General features: G+C 41.0%; 2 protein-coding genes across 2 annotated transcripts; one reads left to right on the forward strand and one right to left on the reverse strand.

Moving 5' to 3' along the window:
- Window positions 1-55: 55 nt before the first annotated feature.
- On the forward strand, window positions 56-13833 carry mapk8ip2 (mitogen-activated protein kinase 8 interacting protein 2). The gene is made up of 14 exons (XM_085914875.1): window positions 56-120; window positions 4324-4429; window positions 7333-7572; window positions 7671-7749; window positions 8239-8442; window positions 8622-10842; window positions 11231-11439; window positions 11632-11707; window positions 11926-12098; window positions 12273-12382; window positions 12473-12595; window positions 13076-13146; window positions 13223-13321; window positions 13662-13833. The coding sequence occupies exons 1-14, from the start codon at window positions 56-58 to the stop codon at window positions 13732-13734; spliced, it is 3849 nt and encodes a 1282-aa protein (XP_085771001.1). The 3' UTR covers window positions 13735-13833.
- A 2728-nt stretch (window positions 13834-16561) lies between these two features.
- Window positions 16562-20629, reverse strand: arsa (arylsulfatase A). The gene is made up of 8 exons (XM_085914526.1): window positions 20306-20629; window positions 19564-19804; window positions 19195-19413; window positions 18951-19120; window positions 18587-18711; window positions 18268-18395; window positions 17811-17913; window positions 16562-17321 (listed from the first exon to the last, which is right to left on the reverse strand). The coding sequence occupies exons 1-8, from the start codon at window positions 20524-20526 to the stop codon at window positions 17026-17028; spliced, it is 1503 nt and encodes a 500-aa protein (XP_085770652.1). The 5' UTR covers window positions 20527-20629; the 3' UTR covers window positions 16562-17025.
- Window positions 20630-26716: the final 6087 nt, after the last annotated feature.

The following is a 26716-nucleotide window of genomic DNA, read 5'->3' on the forward strand; positions in this document are numbered from 1 at the left end:
CCGTTTCCCTTCCGTTATCGTCTCCACGATATAGTGGGCTCTCGAGTCAGAGAAGATGGCGGACCGGGCTGAGATGTTCTCCCTCAACACGTTCCATTCCCTCTCTCCCCCGGGCTGCAGGTAAGAAATTGCGCTGGATGCTGCGTGGCGCGGAGGGGAGGGAGGGGAAGTTTTCTGCCTGCTTGCTTGCGCTTCAATCCAATGCAACATGCGGTAAAATGGCGCATTTTGTATGTTAGAAAAAAAAAACGACAAAAGGTGGTGAATATGCTTTCTAGTGGTGGTGTTGTTGTCTGCTGTGGCCTTGCGGTGCTGTGGAGGCCCACGCCCTGATCCTGATTGGCGCCTTTGTACACGCAGGCTGATGCTGGGAAGCGATTGTGATGATGCATTGAAACACACGAGTGTGAGTGGGATGCAGACATCATCACCACAGGGCTACGCTTGAGCGGAAATCCATAAAAGAATCTAATGGCTCCTCGGCTCTTTGAGATGCAGCAAAATGGCCACAACATTAGGGACCTCTTGCACAAGTCAGTCACAACATCCGAGAAAAGCTCCAATCAAGTCATTCAATTCATTTGTTTGTTTTATACATATGTTTTTAGAAAATGGATGGATGTTTTGAATAGTTTAAAATCACCAGTACTGCACAGTAAAACAAATAATGTCCATTATCTGTACCGCTTGTCCCTACGGGGGTCGCGGGAGTGCTGGAGCCTATCCTAGCTGTCATTGGGCAGTAGGTGGGGGACAACCTTAACTGGTTGCCAGCCAATCGCAGGGCACACAGAAACGAACAACCATCCACAATCTACGGGCAATTTGGAGTGCTCAATCGGCCTATCAGGCATGTTTTGGGGGTGTGGGAGGAAACCGGATGACCCAGAGAAACCCATGCAGCCACGGGGAGAACATGCAAACTCTACACAGGGAGGGCTGGGGGAGGAATCGAACCCGCACCCTCTGAACTTTGAGGCGGACATGCTAAGCAGTGTAAATTTTGTGTCGCCTTTTTTTGCAGCAGGATGATTGACAACATCCATGGTTTAAACATGGACATACATCCCTTATCTTAATGTTTGGAATATGAAGCAGTAGAGAATCTTACAATGTCTTACAATTTGTTTTCTCCAGATTTTTCTTAGAAAAAGAATTTACACAACACATTTTGTTCCGATACGTCATAATTCTACAAGACTAAAGTTGTGATTTTTCTGTTGTGGTAATTTTATGATATTTTTGATTCGTGTCATTTCACATTCAGTTTCCATACAGCGTGCATGAACGTATTAGCACCAGAATGCTACTCAAACCCAAACAATTCACATCTAAACACAAGTCCTTCTTTTTGACCTTGAAACACTACCCAAAAGAAATTAGAAATAAAATATATATTATTGTTATTATCAATCAAATAAATAAGGAGAGCATCATAAATGATTAAAATGTATTCTTATATCACATGCACACGCAATCACATTAGCAACCCCAAAGGATTTGTTATCCAACACTGTGCACTTTTGAGGGATTTAGTTTCACCCCTGCAGCTTTATCTCCACAGCTCCCAGATCAATGCTACTCGACAACACGTGACCTCACGGCCCAGTGAATGTTGATTGGCCATGCTGCTCGTAATCATACCGAGCAGAACAATTCCATCCTTTGGATGCAATATTCGGTTGTGTATGGTGAAACATGCGGAATAACACACATCGCACTCTTGCTGCTCGAGCAACATGGTGCATTCAGGGTGCTTTCACAGTGCAGGAACTTTCAAATACACACTGTGGCACATGTATTGTTTTTCTTTGATTAGAATGTTTTTATGATTAGAATTATTTTATGATGTCCAAAGCCAAAATTGAAATCACAATTAGATTTTTACTAATTTCCCAGCACCAATACCATATTATTATGTAATGATTAAGTTGACAATGTATTCATTTGTTATTTTAAATTGAGCATTTTATATATTCATTCATTATCTGCATCACTTATGCTCACTATAGTTTGTTACTTTGTTTTTAAAAAATAGGGAAAGTCAACTCAAAAATTTCCTTTTATCACACAAAGTCGTAAACTAGTTCAAAGTTCAGTTTACAATTTTTTGAATGAACTTCTTCAGTTTTAAATAAAAAGGTTAACCATTAATAGATTATAGTTTGCGGTCATTGTTGTGACAAGAAGGGTTTACCATGGTCAGAAACATTTAACAATTAGAAATGGACTTTAGGATTCTTGAATGAGTACATAATGAAAAATAGTCGTAGCATTATATCATTTGATGACAGTAGTGCACGATATGCTCTCAGTCTCTGGTATAATGGGCTTTGCTTGACAAAGGATTCTTTCATTCATTTGAAAGGCATGAGTTGAAGTGCACATGCGTGTGGCAGCAGGGTGAAAAGCCTGTGAAATTGAGCTCCACTAAATAAATGGCTCTTTAAAAATGATGTCATTGTGGAACATGTTCTATGCTTTTGCTGCAATGCCTTCTTCTTTCGTATATTTGATATTTACAAATTATGGTACCATGTGAATATTGACCTTTTTTTTCAGCACCTATTCCTTGCAATTTGCTAAGAAACTTTTTTGTGATCAAGCCGAAGCCAGCAATGTGACCCTTAATAATATATTTCAATAGCATCTCTCAGCATTAGTCCGCAATTTTAAGAGTCACACTTTGTAATTTCACACATAATTAGCCAGATGAGGCATTTGGTAGTCAGCTTGTGCTTCCCGCCGAGCCTGAATCGACGCCCACGTTCGTCGGCAGACTTTGAATCATTCGTCGGTTTTGATGGAAGGACTTGGAAGGTGTTGTGACATACACAGAGCACGGTGCCTGTGTCAGTGCTTTAATAGCAATGTTGTACAGCGATCACTCTGGCATGTTGACATTGTTATTCATGTTTGCTTCATCTGAACATTTAGTAAGTACTACAACAAATATTTTGGCGTTATAGATATAGTTTTGATGATAGACGCATAAAAGAGAATAACTATGCGTGACAAAGATGCAAAGTGAAGGTGGACTCGTAGTTTCACTGTCTGATAACTGAGAAGTGACAATTATGCTTACTGTTTGTACAATTTTTATTTATTTTACAGTGAGTTACCAGACAAATTTTTAATTTATAAGACTGAAGTCCAAAAAATTGAGCAATTAAGGTCTTGTCGGGTAGAGCGATAGTGGCTGCTGCTTTTTCAGCCCTTTATCCATTGGGACAAACAATTAAATAGAAAATGAGAACACTCATAAGGAGCTGCTGTTAGCCACAACTCACGCCCAGATGCTCACATGCATATTAACTCCGGTATATCAAGTCATTACTATAAAGCCAGTTTATTTCTTGACTTTGTTTTTGTACAGAGTCATAAAAGAAGCTGCCAACTTTTACATGAGCTTTTGCTCCGTGACATTATGCACAACATATACTTGCTTGCATACAGTGCGGCAGTGTCCTTTCCCCTCGATTAGAAGCACTGCAATGCAGCATTTCCTTGTGACACAATTCCAAGACAGCTGCTGTGGAAAACGAAATGCACGCCATGGCTAATGGGACGCCGTTGAATTTGAGGCTAACGACGCAAACTGGCCACAGTTCATGACACGCCACATCAAATTTATGGAGTTTACCTGCTGTGACTTGTGGATGCGAGCAGATCGACTCTGCTTGCAACTTCTATGCAATGTCTAACATTGGCTAAAAATAGTGGCAGAAGGAATTCTTGTATGCCCACTGAAATGCATTGGGAAAAAATAACAGCCATTAAAACCTAAAAATTAGCACCTATTTTGCATAAATAGACAAAATATCTCTCTATCCGATCCAGTCGTAAAAAGATGCTCGACATCATAAGATTGATTATTGGTTTGTAAATTCAGAGGTATTTTTATTTATTCTTATTTTGAATAGTTTTAGTATTATTTTGTACAAGACAGCTGAGATTTCTATTTTTCATGAATTTTATGGTGGTTTTGCTCCGTATTCTTGGTATGATCTTGCACTATTTGGATGTTTGTATAATTTATTTTGTTGTGTATTTTTGGCAATTGGTGTGTGTTTTTTTTAATGCAAAATAGATGCTGAGACTTAGATTGACAGAATTGTAAAATTTTAGTTTTAGTTTTGGTCTATATTTAAATTTTTTCATGTGCAGTAGAATATATTTTTGGTCCAAATTTTTCTTTTCTTCTGGAATAATTTGTAAAAAAAAAAAAAAAAAAAAAAAAAGTCAGTCAAATAAAACAGATGAACGTAAATCTGCCTATACTCCAGCATGTGGTGACTGTAATGTGTCTGCTGCATTTGTTAGGCCAGCCCACGACATCAGCCTGGAGGAGTTTGACGACGAAGATCTCTCTGAGATCACAGACGACTGCGGGATTGGTCTCAATTACGACTCTGATCCCTACGAAAAGGTGAGGTGAAGGAGATTTCATTTCCTGATGTACAACTCATGCATTGTGCATGTGCCACGCAGTCAGACACATCGAACTGCCTCCCCGTAAAACAAATCGGGACGCACCGTAGCCCAGAGGGATTCATCTTGCTGACAGGAGCTGGATCTGACTCATTTAGGAAAAAGAGCAACCAAAGTGAGACAGGATTTGAGAATAGGAATTTTGCTCGTTGTCACTTCAGCTTCTCTTCCATGCACTGACTCTGCAAAGGGTGACGGTTGTATTGTGTTGTGATTTTTGTGACGGAAGCTCCAACCTTGAGATTATGCTTCGACCCCAATCCCTAGATTTAATTAATTCCAATTAGTCATGGGGATTCAGTTTTTAATCTGATCAAGTCTGCCCCTTCGAAAGTAGCTTGTGCAATCATACAGAAAACAAAGTATTTTAATGACTAAAGGAAGGAAATTGGTTTATTTTAGGCATCCGATCACACAGTAAAATATTTAATCCCATCGTTGAACTGTCTCAATTTTAAAAACATTTTTTGCAACGGTAAACGTTTTAACATCCTTGACTATCGTACAATTATAAAAAAAATGCTTAACCTCTGCTAATATTGAAAACAATCTGGTCCATATTTTGGTTCACTAGTGGTTAATCAGAATTTCTCAATGTAGCTTTCTATTGGGTCTCATTAGTTTATGCAACAGTGTAGAGAAATCTCACTTTTTTTATTATCACTTTTAACGTTACAATATACAAATTGAAATGTGTCTGATTTGTCTGTCTTAATGGTGCACAAATTGTCATCTAACAACTTTTTGTTCTATGGTAGAGGCATAAAATTTGTCTTGCGGGTCTGGTAATTGGACATCTAAGGGTTGTGCTGACTTCTTTTTGCCTCCATGCATGAGCAATTTTTACTCACTGATCTACGCCCAGGGATGTTGCTCTTTCAAGATGCTTTTGAAGAGCCCAAATCAATTACAGGATATCTGTAACGCTGTCAAATTATCCAGCAGTTTGACCGTGAAGCAATTTCGTTGTGCCTGCGTGATTACGTGTGAATGACATGGAGACGCGTTATTGATTAAAGAAAAACATACAGTACCAGAATTGGACAGTTGGCAAGTGTGTGTGTCGTGCTTCCTTCATAATATCCCATTAGCCTGTTTTGAGGAGGTAGTGTATATTTTTTGCATGACAACTAGGGGTGGACAGTTGCTATTTATAGTCATGCTTTTTTTTTTGGGTGTCTGTGCAAACAGATGCATCCTGACAGAACCAATTATTGTTATTACGATCATCATCCTCTGGATCAGTGGCATAACACAGCAGGCATGAAGATTTGTTTTGGTCGCATATCCTGATGGTGGCTTTTATTGGAGGGACAAGGTAATGAGGATTTCGACGAGGACCCACGCGTTAATATCAAGTCTGAACAAGGATTTGTCGGTCTCCTCGCAATTGATTGTGGCACATAAAGCCGGCGTCAGCAGGATTGTGATGTGAGAGATTTTGATTGGGCCATTAAAAAAAGACAGCAGTGCGAGAGCCAGAGAAAACTGCTGCATCATGCAGCCTCTAAAGCTGATCAATCACCTTGCAAAAATAGAGATCAAATCCACAATTGTCTGTGAAGTAGAATCCAGCAGTGACTATGATCTTGCATTTTGACTTCAAAACACCGATTCATCAGATTGTGGCCATATATAATGTCCATGATTTTCCCGCTATTAAAAACACCAGTGTGAACCGCAAAGTTCCTTTGAAAAGAGTATGAGCAAAGCTTGTCTTTTCACTCCTGGGGGGTGACCTACATGTTTTCTATGTCTAACATGCACGACACCGACCCTCGAGGACCGCAGTTGCCTACCTATGTCCTATGGTGTATGTAAGATTCCCTGAAGAGTAGATGAGTCATGTTATGAAAGGAATCAGCTGCCTCTCTGGAAGATTGCACCACAGAGCTTGACACATTCACCCAGCAGTAGTGAGTCACTAGCAAAATACATAGAGTAACACCCATTAATCCGTCTGTCCGTACTTCCATCAGTCATGTCACACACAAAAAGATAAGCTGCATCCCAGATTGGTTGCCAACAAATGTATAGTACTGAAAACCACTAGCGTTTGACTCCATTTGCTCCAATAAAACTGAGCCAGGCAGTCATGTGACAGCACATAAAGTCTCCGGACCCCACAAGGAGGCAAGGATTTGACAGTGAGCTACTTATGTGAAGCATGGAAGAATCAACTGAGAAAACCTGAATTAGCATATTTGATTTTTCTATTTTGGTCTGACTGATGTTCATGTTCTAATTACATAAACAATAAATCAGAAGTTACCCACCAGTTTTTTTTTACTGAATACTTACTGAGTGACTTCTTCAATTATTATTTGAATTAGTGCTTTTCACTTTTCACGAGTCTAAATAACTCTTGAATCCACTTTTTGAAGTACTGTACAATTTCTGGCTATTCTACCCACTCCCTGGTCACCAGTTATTGTATCATACATATAAGAAATAACTCGCAACATGATGCAGTGCAGTTGTACACCACAGAATCTCAATAGACTGTGGACTCAAAAATGGGGGATGAAGGTGTGGTCTGTTCGCTGAGCCTTCCCGCAAGGCTCGTGAAACCTGAGCGATGTATCAAATTGATCCGCCATCAACCTCACTGGCTCTTTGTTTTTCACCTACATTTCGTTCAGTAAATGGTAACTGTTTAGTTTAGTGAATGCGTCATTGGCAGATATCTGAGAATGTGAGGGGATTTACTATATATGATTGGTACTTATGTTTTTTTTTCTTTAATACCTGCTGTTAAAGCAGAAGGCACTTAGATAAGCACACATTTCCCCAACTGTTTCTTGAGTGTATTCACTTGTTCCCATCCACTCTTTTACTCAGGACTCCCTCATTCTGGAGAAAAACGACATGCACCACCCAGTGTGCTCCTTCCAGGACGACTTTCAGGAGTTTGAAATGATTGACGACGAAGATGAGGATGAGGAAGAGGAGGATGAGGAAGACGAGGAGGCAGACCCCGATGCACCGCCATCTCCCTCAGCGTCACCTCCGCCGTCCCCCATTCTCGGCACCCTGAAAAGCAGACCCACCACGCTAAACCTTACCACGGCTGTGTCGCAGGTATACGTTCGCATTAAGAATCCTGCGTTATGTGCTGTATATTTTAGGTCATGTAACGTGATCTTAATGAATTTTTGTCTCTTTTTTTTTGTCATTAGGATTCACTGAACAACAACAGCAGTCAATCACCAAAGAAAGCAAGCTGGCAGGACTCTTTACGCAACCCATCTACACAAGGTGAGATTAGGATTTGTTTTTTAGGAAACGTCAACATGCCCGGGAACATACCAAACAAACCGTAGCATCTAAAATTCTCTCCGTGTTGCCCCATGGAAGTTAAAAAAAAAAGTCACACCTCGTTTCAAGTTTCACCAATCAACATACTGAGTAGGCATGTTGACATAAATAGACACACGAAACATTCTCAAAAAGCCGTGCCTGATAATGGACAAATATTCAGCTATTTTGTCCCATTCAATATATCGTAATTTAGAGGAGTACCAGCACTAGTACTTGAGAATTTGCCCAAATGACCCCTGAATGTTTTCTATGCCATCTAATGTGGCCTGAATGTGGTATCTAAGGTGCTAATTTATTGCCGCCTTAATTGCCATATCGGGTTCATTTTACTTTGTATTGATATTTCTAAATTGCTATGCAAAAGCCTTATGCTATAAATTGAAATTGGTCTTAATCAACCATCACATATTTGAACTTCATCTCCAGGTCGTACGACTCCAACTCACTCATGTCTGGAGGATGGTAGCCATGTGACAAGCCAATGTCCAGCCTCATCGCTTTCCCAGTCACCAGGGTCCCAGAGTCAAGGTACTCCAGCCAAACAAGCAGGGGAGGGTGGGAACCCCCATTCCCCTCACAGGCCCCTCCTCTGTGACATGGAGGGCAACAGGCGGGAGAGGCTTGAATACGGTAACAGAAATAAAAGGCCTGCCCAGCTAATTTAGAACCCATTTCATCCAACATCGGTGATGCCCATTTACTGTTAACTGTGTCCATTTGATCTCATGGTACCACCTATGCATAATTCTATACACCATCTGATATTCTATTTTGAAGTCATTTATTTTTCTCTGTTATTATCGTGTCAGGCTCGTTTGGCCAACTCAAGTCCCATCCTTGCCCTGGTGATGTCACTCAACCAAAGGCTGACCCTTCAATTCACACCACCAGAGTACCTTCTGTTGATGAGCATTCCCAGTGTTCGGACACAGAGGTGGACCATGACCTCAACAACGGCCACAACCGCAAACATTTAAATCGTCTTGCCACTGACACGTACACAATCACAAGCGAGTCTGGCATGGAAGCCTTGAATGACTTGGATCCAGATGGAACCAGTCACTGCTTGTCATCTACTGCTCCTTTGGGAGGCAACGATGATGCCGACACACCCTTGTCTGACGACGAGCTCGACAAAGACTTTGAAGTTGAGTTCATGCGCAAGGAGACATATGATATGGTGTGCAAGGAGAATCCATTATCGTATGTGGAGTTCCCATGCATTGAACCATACGAGCTGGCAGCCTTCTCCAGCTCTGTATCCTCCAGTCGCTCAGATGCTCCTGACCAGTCCAAAAATTCAGATTCCGCAGCCTTGGTAGCTCCAGTGGTTGCGGCTCATGAGTCCCACTCTCCGTCATCAGATCCTGGGATAGCAGACATGAACCAACAAGGTTATGCGACTTCAGACCTGGATAAGGAACTGAGCTCCCCAGGTTCTGACTCTGAGCTTGATGGAGAAGTGGACATAGAATTTGCCTGTGAGGGTCCCGTGCGCTCGAATATGATCTCGTCCATCTCAGAAACAGAGCTCGACCTGACTAGTGATAGCAGCAGTGGGCGCTCCTCTCATCTCACCAACTCCATCGAGGAAGCCAGCTCACCCACATCAGACCAGGAACTGGACCCAGATACTGAGTTAGAGCAAGACAGTGGTATTGTGGGACTTAAAGCATCTCTCTTTTTGGGCCAACCTGACCCAATCAAAGAAGCTTCTCCCCTACCCTCTCCATCACCTTTACTCTCCCCAACGATCGCCACCCCATCCCCTGATGACTCCCCCATTTTGCCACCCAAGTTGTACAATGATGACAGAACTCTGATTGAGTTAAAGAGCATGGATGACGATCTGTCTGGCGAGCACCAGGCTGACCCAGATGAAACCCTCCCTCCTCAACAGTGCGAGGACAGCATGTCCAGACAAATGGTGCTCAAGATAGAACCTGACCACAGCCTTGAGTGCTTCAAACGCTCCTTCTACCTTCCAGTGGGACCCAGACTTATGCCTGATGCAGATGATTATGATGAAACCAGTGAAGGGGATTCAGAATCGGAAAGTGAGGACGACCTGAGTGAGAACTCGGACTCACCCTGGCTGCTTAGCAATTTGGTCAACAGGATGATCTCAGAAGGCTCATACCCAATCAGCTGTCCTGAGGAGTGCTTCAAGAGGGAGGTGTCTGTGTCAGATACGATCTCACCATCCTCAGAAATGGGCGATGGTGAAAGTTTTGCTGATGAGGAGCCAGAAATGATAAGATCAGAGAAGTATGAAGTTCAAAAAGTTAAGGCTGAGGAAAGTCAGAGAATGAAGATGGTGCAGCCTTCAAATGAAGGTGTAGCCATCAACTCTTGCCTCTATATTTGTAACCCCACCGGTGACATAATCGAACCACTGAGTCCTGATAACTGTGAACAAATTTCAAGCGAAACCACAGATTGCTCGTCATGCACCGCTCCAGTCCCCACCACTGCAAAGAACATAACAGATCAACTCTTCAAGAACACCAAAAGACCAGAGGAGAACGTTGAGCCAAATAATGACTTGACAATGCTAGAGGGAAGAAAGGACATGGACTCTCCGAGCCTTAGCGAGAGTATCGTAAGCGACAAAGACATAGGACGAGAGACAGAGCCCCGAACGACAAGTCGCTCATCTGCGTCCATTGAACGAATCACTGAGGTCAAACACAGTCTGACTCTGGACATACCGACTGCTCAAGCCAACCGTTGCTTCAGCCTAACCTACTCCACGGACATTGATGAAGAAGATGACCAAGGGGACTCATACCCCTTCTTGGATGACTTGAGAAGACGGTCCTACAGGGGTAGCGATTCACAGGTTGATGGTTCACCTCCTGTCGACTCCAACATGCCGGACCAGCCATGTCCAGATCGTAACCTCCCACTATGTGAGAAAGACCTGGCTGCGAAGCCACCCAATGAAGACGATGGACTGGCCTACGACTCCATGAAGTACACGCTTGTGGTTGATGAGAACACAACTCTGGAACTAGTGAGCCTCAGAAGGTATGCTACGGCAGTATCATTTTGGAAATATTGTTACCCAGACTACATATGATATTGTAAATATCTCAAAATGCAAACTTTTGATACTGATAGGCATATTTCATTGAATGTCTGCACTTTGACATTAGACATGACATTAGAATCAGTGTGAGAAGGTATGAATTTAGCAAATTCAGTACATTCGATGAAGGTATTCAGACGGAGGCAACAATTTCTCAAAAGGCTAATTTTGTTGTTGCTGTTTATTTGATGTTTTTTATTGAATATTTGCATCTTCAGTAATTTAAACAAATCATAGGCTGCCAGCCGATTGCAAGAATTTGGCTCGCAATGCCTTGCAGCTAGTTTTCAGCATGAGCCTTTTTAAAAAAAGACCTCACCATTTTAGGTGCACATCGGTCCTAAGCGACGACAGTGAGCTCTCCACTTTATGCGACGAAGAGCCTTTGAGGACGGGTCAGGTGGACTACTATTGTGATGACGAAGGGGTGAGGCCAGAACTGCTTAGTTCTTCGGGAGACTCGTCCCCTGAGGTGGACCTCCCGTTTTCCAAGAAGTTCCTCAACGTCTTCGTCAATAGCACATCACGCTCATCAAGTGAGTCACATAGCACCTTTCAAACACATTTTCATTCGTCACTGGATGACAGAAGTATTTGAACATTGTCATTTGTCAGTCAGAGGGCCATTCAGTGATGGCCTTTAATTTTCATTTTGGGGGGTATTTTTTTTGGGCTATAGGCTAGGATCATTTATTTATTATTTAAAGGTTAAACAATTTCTCATGCAGGTACAGAATCCTTTGGACTTTTCTCCTGCACCATCAATGGGGAGGAGAGGGACCAAACGCACAGGGCAGTGTACAGGTGAGATGCTACATTGTTGAACATCTTTGCTAGTTCATCAAATGGAAAATGGTTGTTTATCGAAATGAGTCTTGCCAATCTAGAATATAATATCCCGCTTCTCGCCCAAAAGCCGGCTGGGATTGTTGGCAGCCGACCTGCCATCCCAGTGGTGACATCCAATATTGGATGTACGGAATTGCTCTGTTGTGCTGTAATCCCTGCTCCTCCCCGTGTAGGTTTATTCCAAGACATGCAGATGAACTGGAGCTGGACGTGGATGACCCTCTGTATGTGGAGGAAGAGGAAGACGACTACTGGTACAGAGGTTACAACATGCGCACGGGAGAACGTGGCATTTTCCCTGCCTTCTACGCCCACGAGGTCATCGGTCACGCCAAAGAGATTTTGGGTGAGGGCAAAACCTGACTTTTGTGCTTTTTCTTTTTTTTTTTATTTAAATGGGAAAAAATCTGACAATGAAAATTAAGAAAAAAAATCGCGGCAAATGTTTTTGGGGGAGGGACAAAAAAAAAGTGTCAGGAGCCGCATTTCAGTTTGAAATTTGTACTCCCATTCTGTCCAGCCATGAAACGTAACCCAGCATGGATAGAGACATTCGACGTGCAGTTCTTGGGGTCCGTCGAGGTCCCTCAACATCAAGGCAATGGAATTCTTTGCGCTGCCATGCAGAAGGTAAGCAAAACATTTAAAACCGACTTGGCTTCCTAAGTTTTTTGTGAAAATCCTCCGTATTTATTTGTGCCATTATCTCCTTTGCGGAAGATTGCACTGTCCAGGAAGCGAACGGTGCACGTGCGGCCCCCCTCCCTGTGTGAGCTGGAGATTAGCTTGCAAGGAGTGAAGCTAATCATGAGTCTGGAGGATGAATACGACTGTCTGGACGAGGTGAAGAGAACGTAGAGCCCGTAGAGACAAACATACTTGTACAGTAATGCCTAATTTGAAAGTGGTAGAAATATAGTAACTCTGTCTTTACTCCCACATTTAAAAAACACCCACATTATATTCATTGAAGAGTGACTTAGTCTCTTGCTAGTAATACATAGTCATGCTACTAGTGTGCTGATTTGTCTCGCTATCGGGGATAAAGAGTGTACGTAGTTCATGGACCATTAACTAGAGAACAAGGCCATTGAATTTATTCTCAAATGGCTTTCCATAGTATGATAGATGTCTCTTTTTCTTTTTGTAAGCTCTCGATTATGGTTGTAGAATAAAAAGTCTGACGTGTAGTGGTTTCAAAGTGATGTATGACACAGCAGGGAATGACGTTCGTCAGAGGAAATGGCGATCAAAATCCAATTTTAGATTCAAATATCGGTGAATCCAGTTAATAGAAAGCTTTGTTTCTCTTTCTGTCATCAGTTTGACAGATGCAGTCACTTTTTCCAAATGAAGAACATCTCCTTCTGCGGTTGTCATCCCAAAAACAACTGGTAACTACTCAGATCCGCCGCCCATGATCTGCGCGGGTGATGATGTACGATCTGATCTTTGCTTTCTTTTTCTTAGCTACTTTGGCTTCATCACAAAGCATCCCATGCTCAGCAGGTTTGCGTGTCACGTGTTTGTCTCCCAAGAGTCCATGCGACCTGTAGCGGAGTGTGTTGGGTGAGTGCAAATAGTCTTACATTAAAAACTAATGTAACACAAATAGAAATACTCTGGTGCCATCAAACTTTGGCTATAATAAGAGCCTTAGGAAATATATAGTTCTTTATAACATTTTCTACATTCTAACTAGTGAAGTTACAGTAACTAATGTAAAGTGTAAAAACAAAAATCCACTTCAAAACAACAACAACAACAAAATTGCTAGTCCTTTAGTTTACATTTTCATTTCATTTTCTCCTTTGGGAAGCGTCTGGAAAAACTACGTTTACTCTATTGTTTCTTCATCTGTGTCCATGCGTTAGCAGCAAAGACATTTAATTGTGTGTCTTTTGCTTAGTCGGGCCTTCCAGGAATATTACCAGGAACACGTGGAGTACGCCTGTCCCACTGAGGACATCTATCTGGAGTAAGACGCATCGCCTCGTACGTTCATCCACTTTGTCATCAGAGGGCTTCTTTGTCTTCTTCTTCTTCTTCTTCTCGCTCCTCTGAGACTGGGCTCTTCGGTTCAACAGCAAATCTGTCTTCTCTCCATCTCAATGGAATGGTTCCTTTGACCGTTTTCTAGGAGATAAACAAAAAGTGCTGAGCTCTATGAAGGTTCCTCTTCTCACATGAAAACCACCTGCCTACTTACTTACCTACCTACCTACCTACCTTCTAGCGACCTGTCACTCTCCCAATGCATGGCTCGTAGGATTTACCGCACACAGCGTCATGTATTCAGGAACATAGGCGAGCGGCTCGGAAAGGTTTGTAAATATGTATTTGTTTTCATGTTCCAGGCTACTTGGGTTTCTACTGATAGTCACACGGCAGCAGAGTAGTGGCAGAGAGTGCAGTGAGCTTACCTTGGTGTCGCGTACAATACGGTGTGCTGTAAATAGATATATAGGAAGTAGACGTACAAACAACGCCTCATCCACACTCACAAAGGTTCCTTATCTCGCCGTGGCTTAGGAACATGACGTCAATATCATCAACTGGAATCAATTGGATAATACAACTTGGTTGTATTAAGTGCCACACTGAAAAGAAAAAAGTCATCAGATAATGACCAAGAATAAGTCAGAATCTTTCAAGCAGAAAGTCGTGATGTGACTGAGTAAAAAGATGTAATATTATGAGGGAAAAAGTATGGTTGATTGTAGAAAAGTATCACTGTACCGTATTGTGCAAGATAAATGAATGATAATACAATAAAAAGGCCACATGTCATGTTCAATCGTTAGTCCATGTTTTTGTGGACAGCAGACGATAGACATTTTTTTCTTCTTCAAAATTTTGTTGCAACATCATGACTTTTTTGAGAATACGATTGTTTGGGGAAGTTAAAATTTGTCTCGCAATCTTACATATTTCAAGGAATTTGTTTTGGTTTTATAATTCCGGTATGATTGTAGGTTTTTTTTTATTCTTGTAAAATTGCAGGATTTTTTATGTATAACAATCCAAATTTATCCTCCTAAAAATATTTGTGTTTTATGAACTGTGAGTACTAAAATATTCTCGCAAGATTATGACAATTTTACGAGGTTATGGCCTTTAGTGTTATTGTTACAACTTGATCAAAATATTGTTAGTTTTCTTTGTAATATTATGTTTGTTCTCATACATTTTTTCTCATAATATTGTGATTTTTCGTTTTGGGAATAAATAGATTTTATATAACTTCCTCTAACTCTAAATAGGAATCTTTTCCCTTAAAATTAGGAGTTTTGCCACCAAAATTTAAAACCTTTTTCCTGTATTAGTCTTTTTTTCTGGTTAAAATAGGATAAAAAAAAAGAGAATATTTTTCTTATAATATCCTTTCTTAAATAAGTAGGACCTTTTTCCTTTAATATTACGGCTAATTTTGAAACAAATTCTTGAATTATATGAAAGTTCACACACACAAAAGAAACTTTTCCCTTATGACATTACAACTTTTTTCCTTTCATAACATCACACTTGTATTCTGGTTGAAGAGTTATTTTCTCTTAAGTGTCGCCCTAAAACTTGATTGTAGGACAATACCATGTATGTAACAATCATTTATTTGTTTGTCAGCCAGCCCAGAAGCCCAGTGAAAAGCCATATCTTCACTTCAACGACTGTTCTGGTGTGTCGTAAAGACATCTTGTCCGTTTCTATTCTGAATGAACTAAAAAAAAGTGGATGAACTTTTAGGTACAAAGTTGGACAAAAAAAAACCTTCATGACCATCGCATGCGTGCTCACATTTCATTTCTTGCTTTTGGTGTGGCGACAGGGTGAGCATCAGTCATATAATCTCCAGTATGCAGAGTATTTAACAGCTTTTATACAGGAGGGTGGCACGATACGGAAGGCCGTTTAAGCATTTATCACTGATAGGGTTCATGTCGTAGTATTCTCACAATTCAGCGCACTAGTAGACAAAATGGTATTGTCAGAATTTTGGCAGGGCTCGGCTATTATCTCCATCCATCCATCCATCCCAATGCTGTCATTTCGCTGTTGTATATAACCATAGAGGCTCCCAAGTAGTGCTGTGTCCATTTTTTTTTGTCTGTTATCCAACTACAGAGTGTGTCATGGATTCAAAAGAGACAACAACCAAAAAGAAACAACACATTCTTGTATGTTATCTGCAATAATTGGACGGTTCAATATATTTTGCCATTATTTGAGATGACCGGGGTGTTGTGCCTCGATACAAAAAGGTTAGGGCAATGAGGCCTAGCGTTGCTAATGGGTTAAGGTGTTTGTGTAGACTACATGTTAGAGGAACACTGAGCAACATATCTTTTACCTTTCAAAACTTGTACAACTCAAGGGAGGAAAATAATAGAATCTGCTTTGTCATGAATTTGGTCTTACGAATAAAATATATGCTTGATGTCTGAAACCGTTTTTCATGTCTTCAGTGTTACAACACGGACATAGCGTAATATTTTATTCTCGCAATGTGCAATGACTCGATGCTCGTAAATAATTCTTTGTTCATAATCTTTACTTTTTCTCTCTTGTGTGTTTTATTGTTTCACAACTTCCGGCTTTGTTTTTTGGAGACAGACAATTGGAGGTCACAATCTGATATTTAGCCTAATAGCATTATTGCCCATGTCCTTTTACAACGTTTGAAAAAAACAATAGAACCCCCCCCCCAAAAAAAATAGTTTATCGAGAACTGGATGACTGAGAATCCACACACAGATTACAACACAATGTTTAAGAAGCATATTGGTATTGTTTTATTACTGTTTTGGCAGAGTGATAAACAATACAACAGACCAATGATTCTCAAATGTTTTATATCTAGTATCACATCAAAAAATATTAAATTCTGTCATTGGGATAGGAAAAACAATGAATTATCAAATTGCACATTTTTATTAAAACAAAAAAATCACAAGATTGAAAACAACTGTATTTTAGTTAAAGGTTAAATACAGATAATGTGTACTGAATGACACTGCACTGATTAAAAAAAAGATTTCGGTCACTAATATGAATGGTTTTAGACATAACCCATTGATTCTTCATCACACCACTAGAGGGAGCCTGCATATACCACTAGTATTACGCCACTTATGCCAAACTTCACGGAATCACGAATGCTATTATGCTGCTGATATGTGAACTATGGAATTTTAGTGTCAACAAAACACCACCAAAAAAACCCAAAGATAATTGTACTCCTCTGTAAATATTCGCATTATTTTTGTAATGAGCTGTCAGCATTGACAACAATGAGGTTTCGGGCTGCACTGTGGACTGCAGCAAGGCTCCAGATGCGGATCGCTTCCTTTCCCAATCTGACTCTCTCCGAACACCATGGAGGCTTCAAACTCCTTTTTGACTTTCTTCATTCTCTCCAGCAGCGCCGGTATGTCAGTCTCACCGCCTGGCCCCAGCGGGTAGTGCTCTGAGGGGTCGGCCTCCAAATCAAAGAGCAGCGGCGGGTCGTGAGCGTTAAGGGTGGCGAACACTGAACATTCTTTGTCAGGGGTCGTGCTGCTAAGGGTGGAACCTGGTGGATGGGATCAACAGTGACGAATTTGAGTAGACGAAAGGCAGGGCTGGGATCCTAGACTAAAGGATACCATCGGCAAAAATGTACAATGGCGCCAATTGTAGAATGATTATAAATATAATATATTCAAGTCAAGTGCAAGATTCCTTCTGGCAAGGGAAAAATGTGTCATCGCCATGTCAAAGTAAATACATTCTGTGCAGTAACGTTTGGTGATATTTGAAGGCCAACTGTAGTTTGATTACTTTACTTGCTTAATACTTAATATTTGACTGGAAAAAGTAACATGTTAGTCATTACTGGAAGATGTGCACATTTTGGATAATGTGTTATTTAGTATCTTAGAAAACTGTTTGTGGCAATTATTTGTGACTTTTTGTTTTTATAAGAATCTCGAAACGAGGTTGGCATGGAACACAATGTAAATATATGTATATGAAGTTGTAGGTTAAGGTTTGTAGCACTTATAAACACATTAAAGCTCACCTCGTGTGTAGAAGTGCGCCTTGTACTTCCCAAGTCGGAGAGCAAAGAGGCCGAAATTTTCACTGGGATCAGTAGGGTAGAACATCATTGCCTCCCTCTTACTCTGCAAAAACAAGATGACTAATATTTACACGAAGACATAACTTTCAAGGTATTCCGAAATGCTCGTTCAACTGTGAGAAAAGACCTGATTCACTCATGATAGCTGTTTTTGGTGAAACGTGAGGGAACACCCCACTAGTAATATGATTAAGAAATATGTATTTCTTATATAGTAGTATAAAAAATATAATAAAAAAAAAACATAATAATGTAATAAAATATAAATATACATAAAAATAAATATAAACAATCATTCTCTTTGAATTTTTTTTAATGTTTTCTTCTTTCTTGATGAAATACAACTTCTCGTCAGATAACCAGTATCTTTTTCTCGCCGTAGTTTTAAGTGTTTTACCGTTCCGTGATTGATGAGGACTTCAGACATATCGACACCATCCAGCTCAACTGCTGGTGTTTTAGCTCCTGCTAGCCTAGCGATGGTGGGCAGGATATCCAGAGTGCTCGCCAGCTCATGTGTCACACCTGGAGAACACACAGAAAGGAGAACTAAGCAAAAAGACGGCATCGAAGAGTGGACCGCCTCTACATCAAGCTTCCTTGATTATAAGCAACCATATATTCACAATCTATTGCCAAGTTCAAATTTAGCATTGCACAGCTTCAATGTTGTACTTGCGGCACTGTTTGGATTCGATTGAAATAATGTAGCAGACCTGGTGGAATTGTGCCAGGCCAGAAGGCGATGGCGGGCTCCCTCATGCCGCCCTCATACGTGGTGCCTTTGCCGCATCTCAGAACTCCGGCGTCACCGCCTTGGGACATGCGCATCAGAGAAGGCCTGATACAAAAACAACATTGAGGGAGTAGTAGAAAACCATAACAGTATTGTTGAAGACTTAAAAAAAAATTTCTCCCTAGAAGCAACTAGTGGCAATTTTACAGGAACAAAATCAAACAGTAAAGTTATGAGAAAAGCCACTTAATATATTCTAAGTTTTTATAAAAGCTCTAAAATTTAAATGCAAATGTTGACTGTATCTAGGACCGTATTTAAAATGGCATCAAACTTAAGTCTACCCATTGTCTGATGTGAAGAAAACCAGCGTATTGTGAATCACTCCGTTCTCCTCCAAGCTGGTGAGCACCTTTCCGACAGTGTTGTCAAACTCCAACAGAGAATCTCCGAATGGGCCTCTTAACGTCTTCCCGGCAGCCCCCTGGCCCGCATACTGGGGATAATGGGTGTGCTGGTGGGGCATACCGAAAACTAAATGTCAAACATTGTAAAACAAAAGCTTCAGTATGTCACTGGCCTGCCTACGTGGGACGGATAGTAGAGGAAGAAGGGTTGCTTCTTCTTGGCCGAGGTGGTGATGAAGCTTGTGGCGAAGTCGCTGTATGCTTGTTCCAGATTCAGGAAATTCACAGGCTGTTCCTTGATCACTTCATTGTGCATCAGGGGGACTAGAACAGTGTTGACGTCGCACTGCCCGACGCACTTGATGTCTGGAGGGAAGCAGGTCAGGTTGTGACACGGGCCCTGAAGGGGACAGTAACAATGACAATAAGTCACTCTATTTTGAGAAGGTTTTTTTTCTTCAAAAAAAGAAAAGACTGTTAAACTAATGAATAAATCGTATGATAAACAAATACGTTTATATTTCAGCCAACGGGTTATTACGAGACTGACCATATCGTGTGAGTACGGTATGCCAAGGTACTCGTCGAAGCCCTGCTTGGTGGGAAGGAAAGTTCCGTTCTGCCCGAAACCCAGGTGCCACTTCCCTACGGCAGCCGTGGCGTAGCCCAGAGGCTTCAGCACCTCGGCAATGGTGGTTTCATTGTGTGGCAGGCCGCCGATAGAACCGGGATACAGAACTCCAGGGTAAATACCCGAGCGGGTCTGATACCGTCCTGTCAGCAGGGACGCCCTGGACGCACAATGGCATATAACAAGACAGTGAGATTACATTTACATACTCTTATATCAATAAGAAAAAAAAAAAAAAGCATTACAAAGTGGTGTGCAAAATATGTACAATGAATATAAGTACAGTGCATATAAGTCTACACACCACTGTTTTGGTGTTGTAAACAAAAGACTCACACATAAATTATTTATTTTTTTGCACAACTCAATTGAAAAAATATGATGGGGAGGTGAAATAAAGACGTGAGAGAAATGTTGTTGCACAAGTGTGCACACCCTGGGTATGTGGCTGAGTTCAGAATGAACCAATCCCATTCACGCCCATGTTAAATGGGGGTTTCTACAGCTCCAAATTATTCAATAATAACAATCACGATGTATTAAAGTTAATAATAAATGAAAATATATTGACTAGACACCACATTATGTACACGAGGAGGAAGAAAACCCCCCATTAAGTATACATAAAAGTGTATCTCATTTAATGACGTATCACATTGACCTGGACGGGCTGCAGACGGGGCTGGTGCAGTAAAAGTCCGTAAAGCGGAGTCCACCTGCAGCAAGGCGGTCCAGATTCGGTGTAAGCGAGCTGGGGTGCCCGTAACACCCCAAATCTCCAAAACCCAAATCATCAGCGAAGATCACGACAAAATTGGGAGGCGAGGTACCCTGTGCACAAATGCATAAAAAGGCCACAAATCCCAGGAGGTGCAATTCCATTCCGACGTTTGTCACATTGCACAAAGATTCGAATAATCGATGCAAACTCCCAAAAGAGGAACCACAACATATGGTCACTTTGCGAACGTAGGTGTCGCTTGGATGTGACGTCACGCGCGTACGGAAATGTAGTCCAAATTCACCGTGCTCGGACTACAAAATCACCTCTAAATAGATTTACTGTGAAAACAAGCCAATGTTTGATTATGAATTGAATCATACTTTATTACCCAACCGTGTATCAGCATATAAATGGATTAAATGAAATAGTAATGTGTATTTTTTTGTGATAAATAAAATAGCCATATACTGCTACACAACCCTCTATTTCTAAGGCGACAGGAACCTGTTGCAAGCTGCCCAGTAGATACGACAAAACCTGCAAAACATTTTCTTTGACAAAACCTGGAAAACATTTTCTATCATGCAGGAAATGAAAAACTGCAGCACACGGCAACAGTGCATTCCACAACGACAGTAAAAAACTAATTGTTGGACATAATAAGTCCATCTTTATTCATTGCCAAAGAAATGACAAAGGTGGATCCTGTCCTCAAACGATCAACAAATTCGGTAAGTTTTATTTCATTTTAAAAAAAATATTTTTTGCATTCCTTATAGAAATAGTGTGCTTAATGAGTGATTGACTGTTGCCTATTGTTTTTTTACATTTAGTATTTAGATACCAGTCTTTAGAAATTCTGCCTTTTAAAAAATATTATTTTCCTTTCTTGCATTATAATCAATTTTGGAATCCCCCGCCCATGATGAATCCCTAAACTTTAACGCCAACATCAATTTAAATTCTTTATCCAATTTTAAACTTTATAGTCTCACTTTTAACCTAATTTTAAAACCCTCATTTGAGAACCCTGTTCCGACCCTGTATTGAAACCACGCCCTTTTTCAAATCTTTATCTGAATCTTGAACCCGAGTATAATTTCCTAATCTTAGAATTAATCCAAACCAAAACCTCAACTCTGTCTTGAAGCTCTAGTTTGAAGCCATAAAAAAAGAGAATGAATGCTTGTTTGAAACCCTTGATTTGAAACCCTAACCCCAATTAAAAACCCTAATGCTGGCTTGTACACACTAAACTTTGACACCCAAACACGATTGAAACTCTCACCCATGTCTTGAAACAGCCCTAACACGTTTTACCACCCTATTTGAAATTTGCTGGGTCATGGTGCTTAACACTTGTAATTTGGCACCTATTATAACCTAATAAGTATTAACTGTCATTTTAAAATGTGAGGGCCAAACATTTGAATGAGCGTGTGCGTTTGTGCACTTGACTCTCACACTGCAGTTTCGCTTGTGGGCGGGGGATGCCTGCTGGATCTGCTGATAGTTTTGATTTACTATTCACTTTCACATTTCTCTGCAGGACTGACCTACATTCAGCTTTTAATTCTTTGTGTGTGTGTGTGTGTGGGGGGGGGGGGGGGGGGTGAAAGGACGGAGTATATTCAAATAAGACACCATATATAGCCATAGATTAAATGGCCTGAGCACTTTTATTTCACATTTGGCTCCTTATTAGTCAGTTGTGTGAGTTATTCACAGTTTTTTCTTTTACAATAAAAGCTTTTAGGCCAAATGTGATCCTTTCCAGGGTGCTGGCTGGGCTGTGTCAGTATTTTTCTCCCTAGAAAATAATGGAAAATGAAATGCTGCTTAATGTTGGACTTGTCAAATTGCTTATTTTAATCATGAAATATCAATTCATGCTCATTTAAACGTTATCTGTAATAGAGCTGCTCAATATTAATTCTAATTATGATCTCATTTTTTTTGTTTCATGCACTCTGCATTGCTCTCTATTATAATTAGTATTGGCTGTGCAGTATAGAAATTCAATAACTGTATTTAATCAAACAGAGAGAAGATGACTGCATGAACTTGGGAGGCTCCTCTCTTCTCAAAACTTTGGTCTAGTTTTTGTTTTTTAAATGGTCCCACCTCAGGGCTGTGTCTTGATATGTTGTGCACCGTTTTACATCATGGCCTCATCTCAGAGGAGGTTACCTCATTTGCCGCACTGTGCTGAAGTAAACCCAACAGACACATACAGGCACAGATCAGTTGGCATGTCTGGAAGCTGCATCTTTATAGCTTTCAATGTGGACGTCTTCTGATGGATTGGTGAGTCTTTTGATTTGTCATTCCCTTGTTGAAGCTTGCGAGTGTTGAGTAGCTTTGGAGCTCTTTTCAACATCTGCTTTCATAGCTTTGTGTGAGTGTGAATTTTTGTGTAAGGCGCCTGCAGTCAAAACGATGCATCCTAACTCATCATTATGAGTCCCCAAAATAATTGAATTTGAAACCAGAATCTCACACATCTGAAACGCCAACCCTAATTGAGATCCTAATTAAATACCTTAACCCTTGTTGAAAACCTTTAACCTGAAACTATGTGATACTGTTCTGTGACATCATTATCCTAGTTTGAGACCCTGTAATGACAACAAGTTCCAGTCTTGTGGAATATTTCTCAATTTGGCTGATTTCTGCTGGGCAAACCCGAGTTTTACTGTCCAAGAGCATTAAAAAAACAATCTTCCCTATGAGCGCTAGTGGGCGCTAAAAGATCAAAAGTTGCGTTTGCAAAGGCTTTCTGCCCAGCAAAAATGAAACCTCCATTCATTTTGCTATTTGTCATCCATTCCAACCAGAATCTGTCAATTACCATCTATGTGGAGCCCTAGACATAAAATGTTTTTTTTTGTTTGTTTTATTTTGGGTGACCACAATATAGAGCTAAGGTAATGTGTGCGTAAAATACAAAGTGTAAACATTCTGCAGAGTGTCTTAACAGAAATGAAGCATGGTGTCAATCAAAAGTGAGCGTTTGGTATTTCATTTACATAAGAGATAGAATATTCTGCAGTGACAGCTCGACTTATTTGCTCAAGGCACATTTTGTGGCCATCCCTGTTTGAGTGGAGATCAAGCGGTCCTTATGATGAAAGTCGTTGTGCGTCTGGCTCGTGAGCTTGGGGAGCAGCGACAAAGTACGTGTTGGCAACCACGGCCGAGGAGCTATCTGGCACAACAGACGCTGAAAGAGCAGGCGAGCGGAATCATGCAGTGAAATCTAACAGGCCTCGGCGGAGCAACGCGAGCACAGGAACTCATTAATGTTTGAGAAGCTGCTGGGCTAATATTGACATTATTAACGCGCACATTCGTGTTGTCGTTGTTCCAAACTCGGAGGCGGAGACAAGCTGACATTATCTACTGTATTCAAAAAATTGTCACTGAACATTGCAACTGTTATTTTAATATCTTCTAAGTAGGGGCCGATTCCAGTCAGATGATTTGACTCAAGTCTAATGACATCTCATGCCTTTTTATCACTATAAAACCCGCAAAACTGGTCATCTATCTTAACTCCTGATACCTGGTCAAACATGAACTCTGCTTAATGTTGACTATATGTTTTATTGGCTAGACAATAAAGAATTAAGACAATACAGAGACTGGTTTGGGATTGTGAAGGGGTTGAGTCCAAAGTGGTCAAAGGACCTTTGACTCACTGGTCCACTGCCAGACTAAAATACTTCATGTGTCTGCGTGGGTCAGAGAGTATTAAAAAAACAAAAACTGATTGTGGATGAGCAGTGAAGTTAGTTGCGGGTCGCTAGCTCTGGCTCGTCCGATTACCGCGAGTCTTAAAAGATTCATACCGGCTAGGCTGCGGGACTGGCTGCGATGAATGAGGGCAGCGGTGCGAAGTGAAGCTCTGGCTTTGTCCACAAAATGTTATGGCCAATAATGCAGCATGCACAATCATTTAAATACACAATAAACCAATTGACCTAATATGTGACCAAAAAGTGGCAGCATGGTTACCTGCAAAATCTGCAAATTTATCTTCTCCCAAAATTTAAAGCACAAGTGTACTGTACTGAAAAAATAGCCAAGAGGTCATTCGATTTATTCATCACATTCACATGGACTTCCATTATCTCTAGTCCTTCAATGCCTAATAGGGACTTGACTTGCTTGATTTTTGCCACAGTAACTTCAAGACATACTTGGAACTTGAACATTAAGATATATGACTTGCACATATGTGGCTTACTCCCACTTGACACACTTTGCCAGATTGAGTCATCTTCAGTGATCCACCGACCGTTTCCTTTTGGACCTGCCCAGTGGTATTAAAAAGCGAGGCGGCCTGAGTCGGCCTCGTGGCTGCTGCTTTACCCTCCAGTCTCATCCTCCGCCACGCAGCCCAGCTCCAGAAGTGATTTATTCCTTTTCAGACTGACACGCCACCTCAGACCTCCACTTCTGAGCAATCCACAGCGACGGCTCCCATGGAAAAATGAGTTTACCCGCATATGTGGCGATATGAGGAGTAGATTCATGCCCAAGAGTGGCAATCCAGACATATTCCAATAAGTGTTACATGGGCTCAATTCCGAAAGTGGGATTTGGGTATGAAGATTTATCGTCATCGTCACCTTGAGATTCGCTTGTCCTGAGGTGCTCCACTCTGACCGTAAACAGTTTCGGCAGAATTGGTCATCATCTGTCATGAGTGTGGTATCGCCTCGACAATTCTATATTCGCCCCAAACACCTCTTGTTAGACGTAAATTGTTTTTTTTCCATTTTCCAATCAGTCGTCATTTGTGTTGTCTAAGGTCTACTACACACCGATGCGACTGATGTGAACAATTGCAAACAAATTGCAGTCAGCGACTAACACTGTGATTGACCTTGGCACACATTCACATGGAAAAACTGCGACACTCTTTTTTTCATTTTCATCAGCAAACAAGTTTATTTTTACATTATACATTATTTAATATACTGACCCACTAACAACATCATTATCGTTCGATCATTATTATCATCAGATCATTAATGTTGTGCCTTAGTCAATTCAAACAGTTTCTGTTGTATGACGTCAAACTCAGTAACCTTTTTTGTCCTTACATAAATTATAAATTGGTTCAGAAAATAAATAGATGGATAAATTGTTCCCAGATCTTAACCAATCGTGCCCTTAGTTGCATCCCGGTACTTCATACTAACTGTGAGTTACTTTCTAACTCCTAACATATTGAAATTAATTCACAATTTATACTCTTCACACGGAACAAAATGATATCAAACACAGATAAACACTCGCAGAATACATTTCACACCGGAAGATGTAAACAAGATTGTCGGGCTCTTCATTAGCAGCCTCAGCGCTTTTGCTCTTTTACAGTATGCAAGCAGATCACGCTAATGACTTGAGAGGGGCGTACTATAATAAATGCAAAATGCATGAGCGAGCCTCACAATTAGTTTTTTGCCAGTGTGAGAGGTTATCTTGATCAGCTGCTGGTAAACATGACTAACTTTGTTACTCATGCTGGGCACTGGGATTATCCTATTAGCAGGGTACACTGTACCGGTACTTTATCCAAAGTACCGTGCATCAAGCTCGTGCTCTTATCGTGCACATTGGCGCTCTCCTTTTGCTTTTTGTCCCTCCTCCCAGTCAAAGCCAGTCTACAACAACAACAATAATAATAAAAAAGGAATTTGCCTCATTGTTCCAATAACTTGAAAAATATATGATTCTAAAGTAACATTTTGCATAGCTCAATGTGATTTCCATATTATAACGAACACGAGGGATTTCTTTGACGTGCGAAATGTTTGTTCTTTCCCTTAAATGGTGAGTTTATTGCCAATGCTCTCCTCATTAACTCTGGCAGAAGATCGAATTAGTGATGAAATTTCCACATCGGAATTCCTTCGCTTCATTGTGAGGCCGCGTCAGTGTCCCCGCTGACTCGAGTAGCAGAGAGCAGCAGCTCATCATTCTCGTTGCCATTTCCGACGTCGGCTCGGTTTAATCGCGTGAAATTCATTTGGCGGGGAAGCCGGCAGCTTAATGAACGTAAATGAATTAGCAAGTACAGCGTCGCAAAGTATCCAATTGCATTCTTGACTTTGAATGAGCATGGCGAGCACTTAGCCTTAGAGACTCACAGAAAGCGACTCAGGTCATAGCAGTGCGTGTCAGCTGCCATACCTTGAATCGATTAGCATTGCAATGCCCGCAAATAAAATCCTATTTCTTGGTGTCACGCTTGATCTCGTCTAGCCGCATTGTTTGTTTTGCGGTGCTGAAGCTGCTTCTCGCTTGTCTCACGGATCTTATAAACGTTGTCCTTGT

Source organism: Syngnathus leptorhynchus, chromosome 6 (assembly GCF_054491065.1).
Source record: "Syngnathus leptorhynchus isolate UIUO chromosome 6, UIUO_Slep, whole genome shotgun sequence".
NCBI classification, from domain to species: domain Eukaryota; kingdom Metazoa; phylum Chordata; class Actinopteri; order Syngnathiformes; family Syngnathidae; genus Syngnathus; species Syngnathus leptorhynchus.

Bases quoted from the DNA above. Each gene is read 5' to 3' on its own strand.
- mapk8ip2 (XM_085914875.1), top strand. From the start codon at position 56: ATGGCGGACCGGGCTGAGATGTTCTCCCTCAACACGTTCCATTCCCTC. The intron at 4,430-7,332 runs GTGAGGTGAAGG...TCTTTTACTCAG, and splicing joins ACTCTGATCCCTACGAAAAG to GACTCCCTCATTCTGGAGAA. The intron at 11,440-11,631 runs GTGAGTCACATA...TTTCTCATGCAG, and splicing joins TAGCACATCACGCTCATCAA to GTACAGAATCCTTTGGACTT.
- arsa (XM_085914526.1), bottom strand. From the start codon at position 20,526: ATGGAATTGCACCTCCTGGGATTTGTGGCCTTTTTATGCATTTGTGCA. The intron at 19,805-20,305 runs GTCAATGTGATA...TTGTGCGTCCAG, and splicing joins CCCGTCTGCAGCCCGTCCAG to GGCGTCCCTGCTGACAGGAC. The intron at 19,414-19,563 runs GTCAGTCTCGTA...TGTCCCCTTCAG, and splicing joins TACCGTACTCACACGATATG to GGCCCGTGTCACAACCTGAC.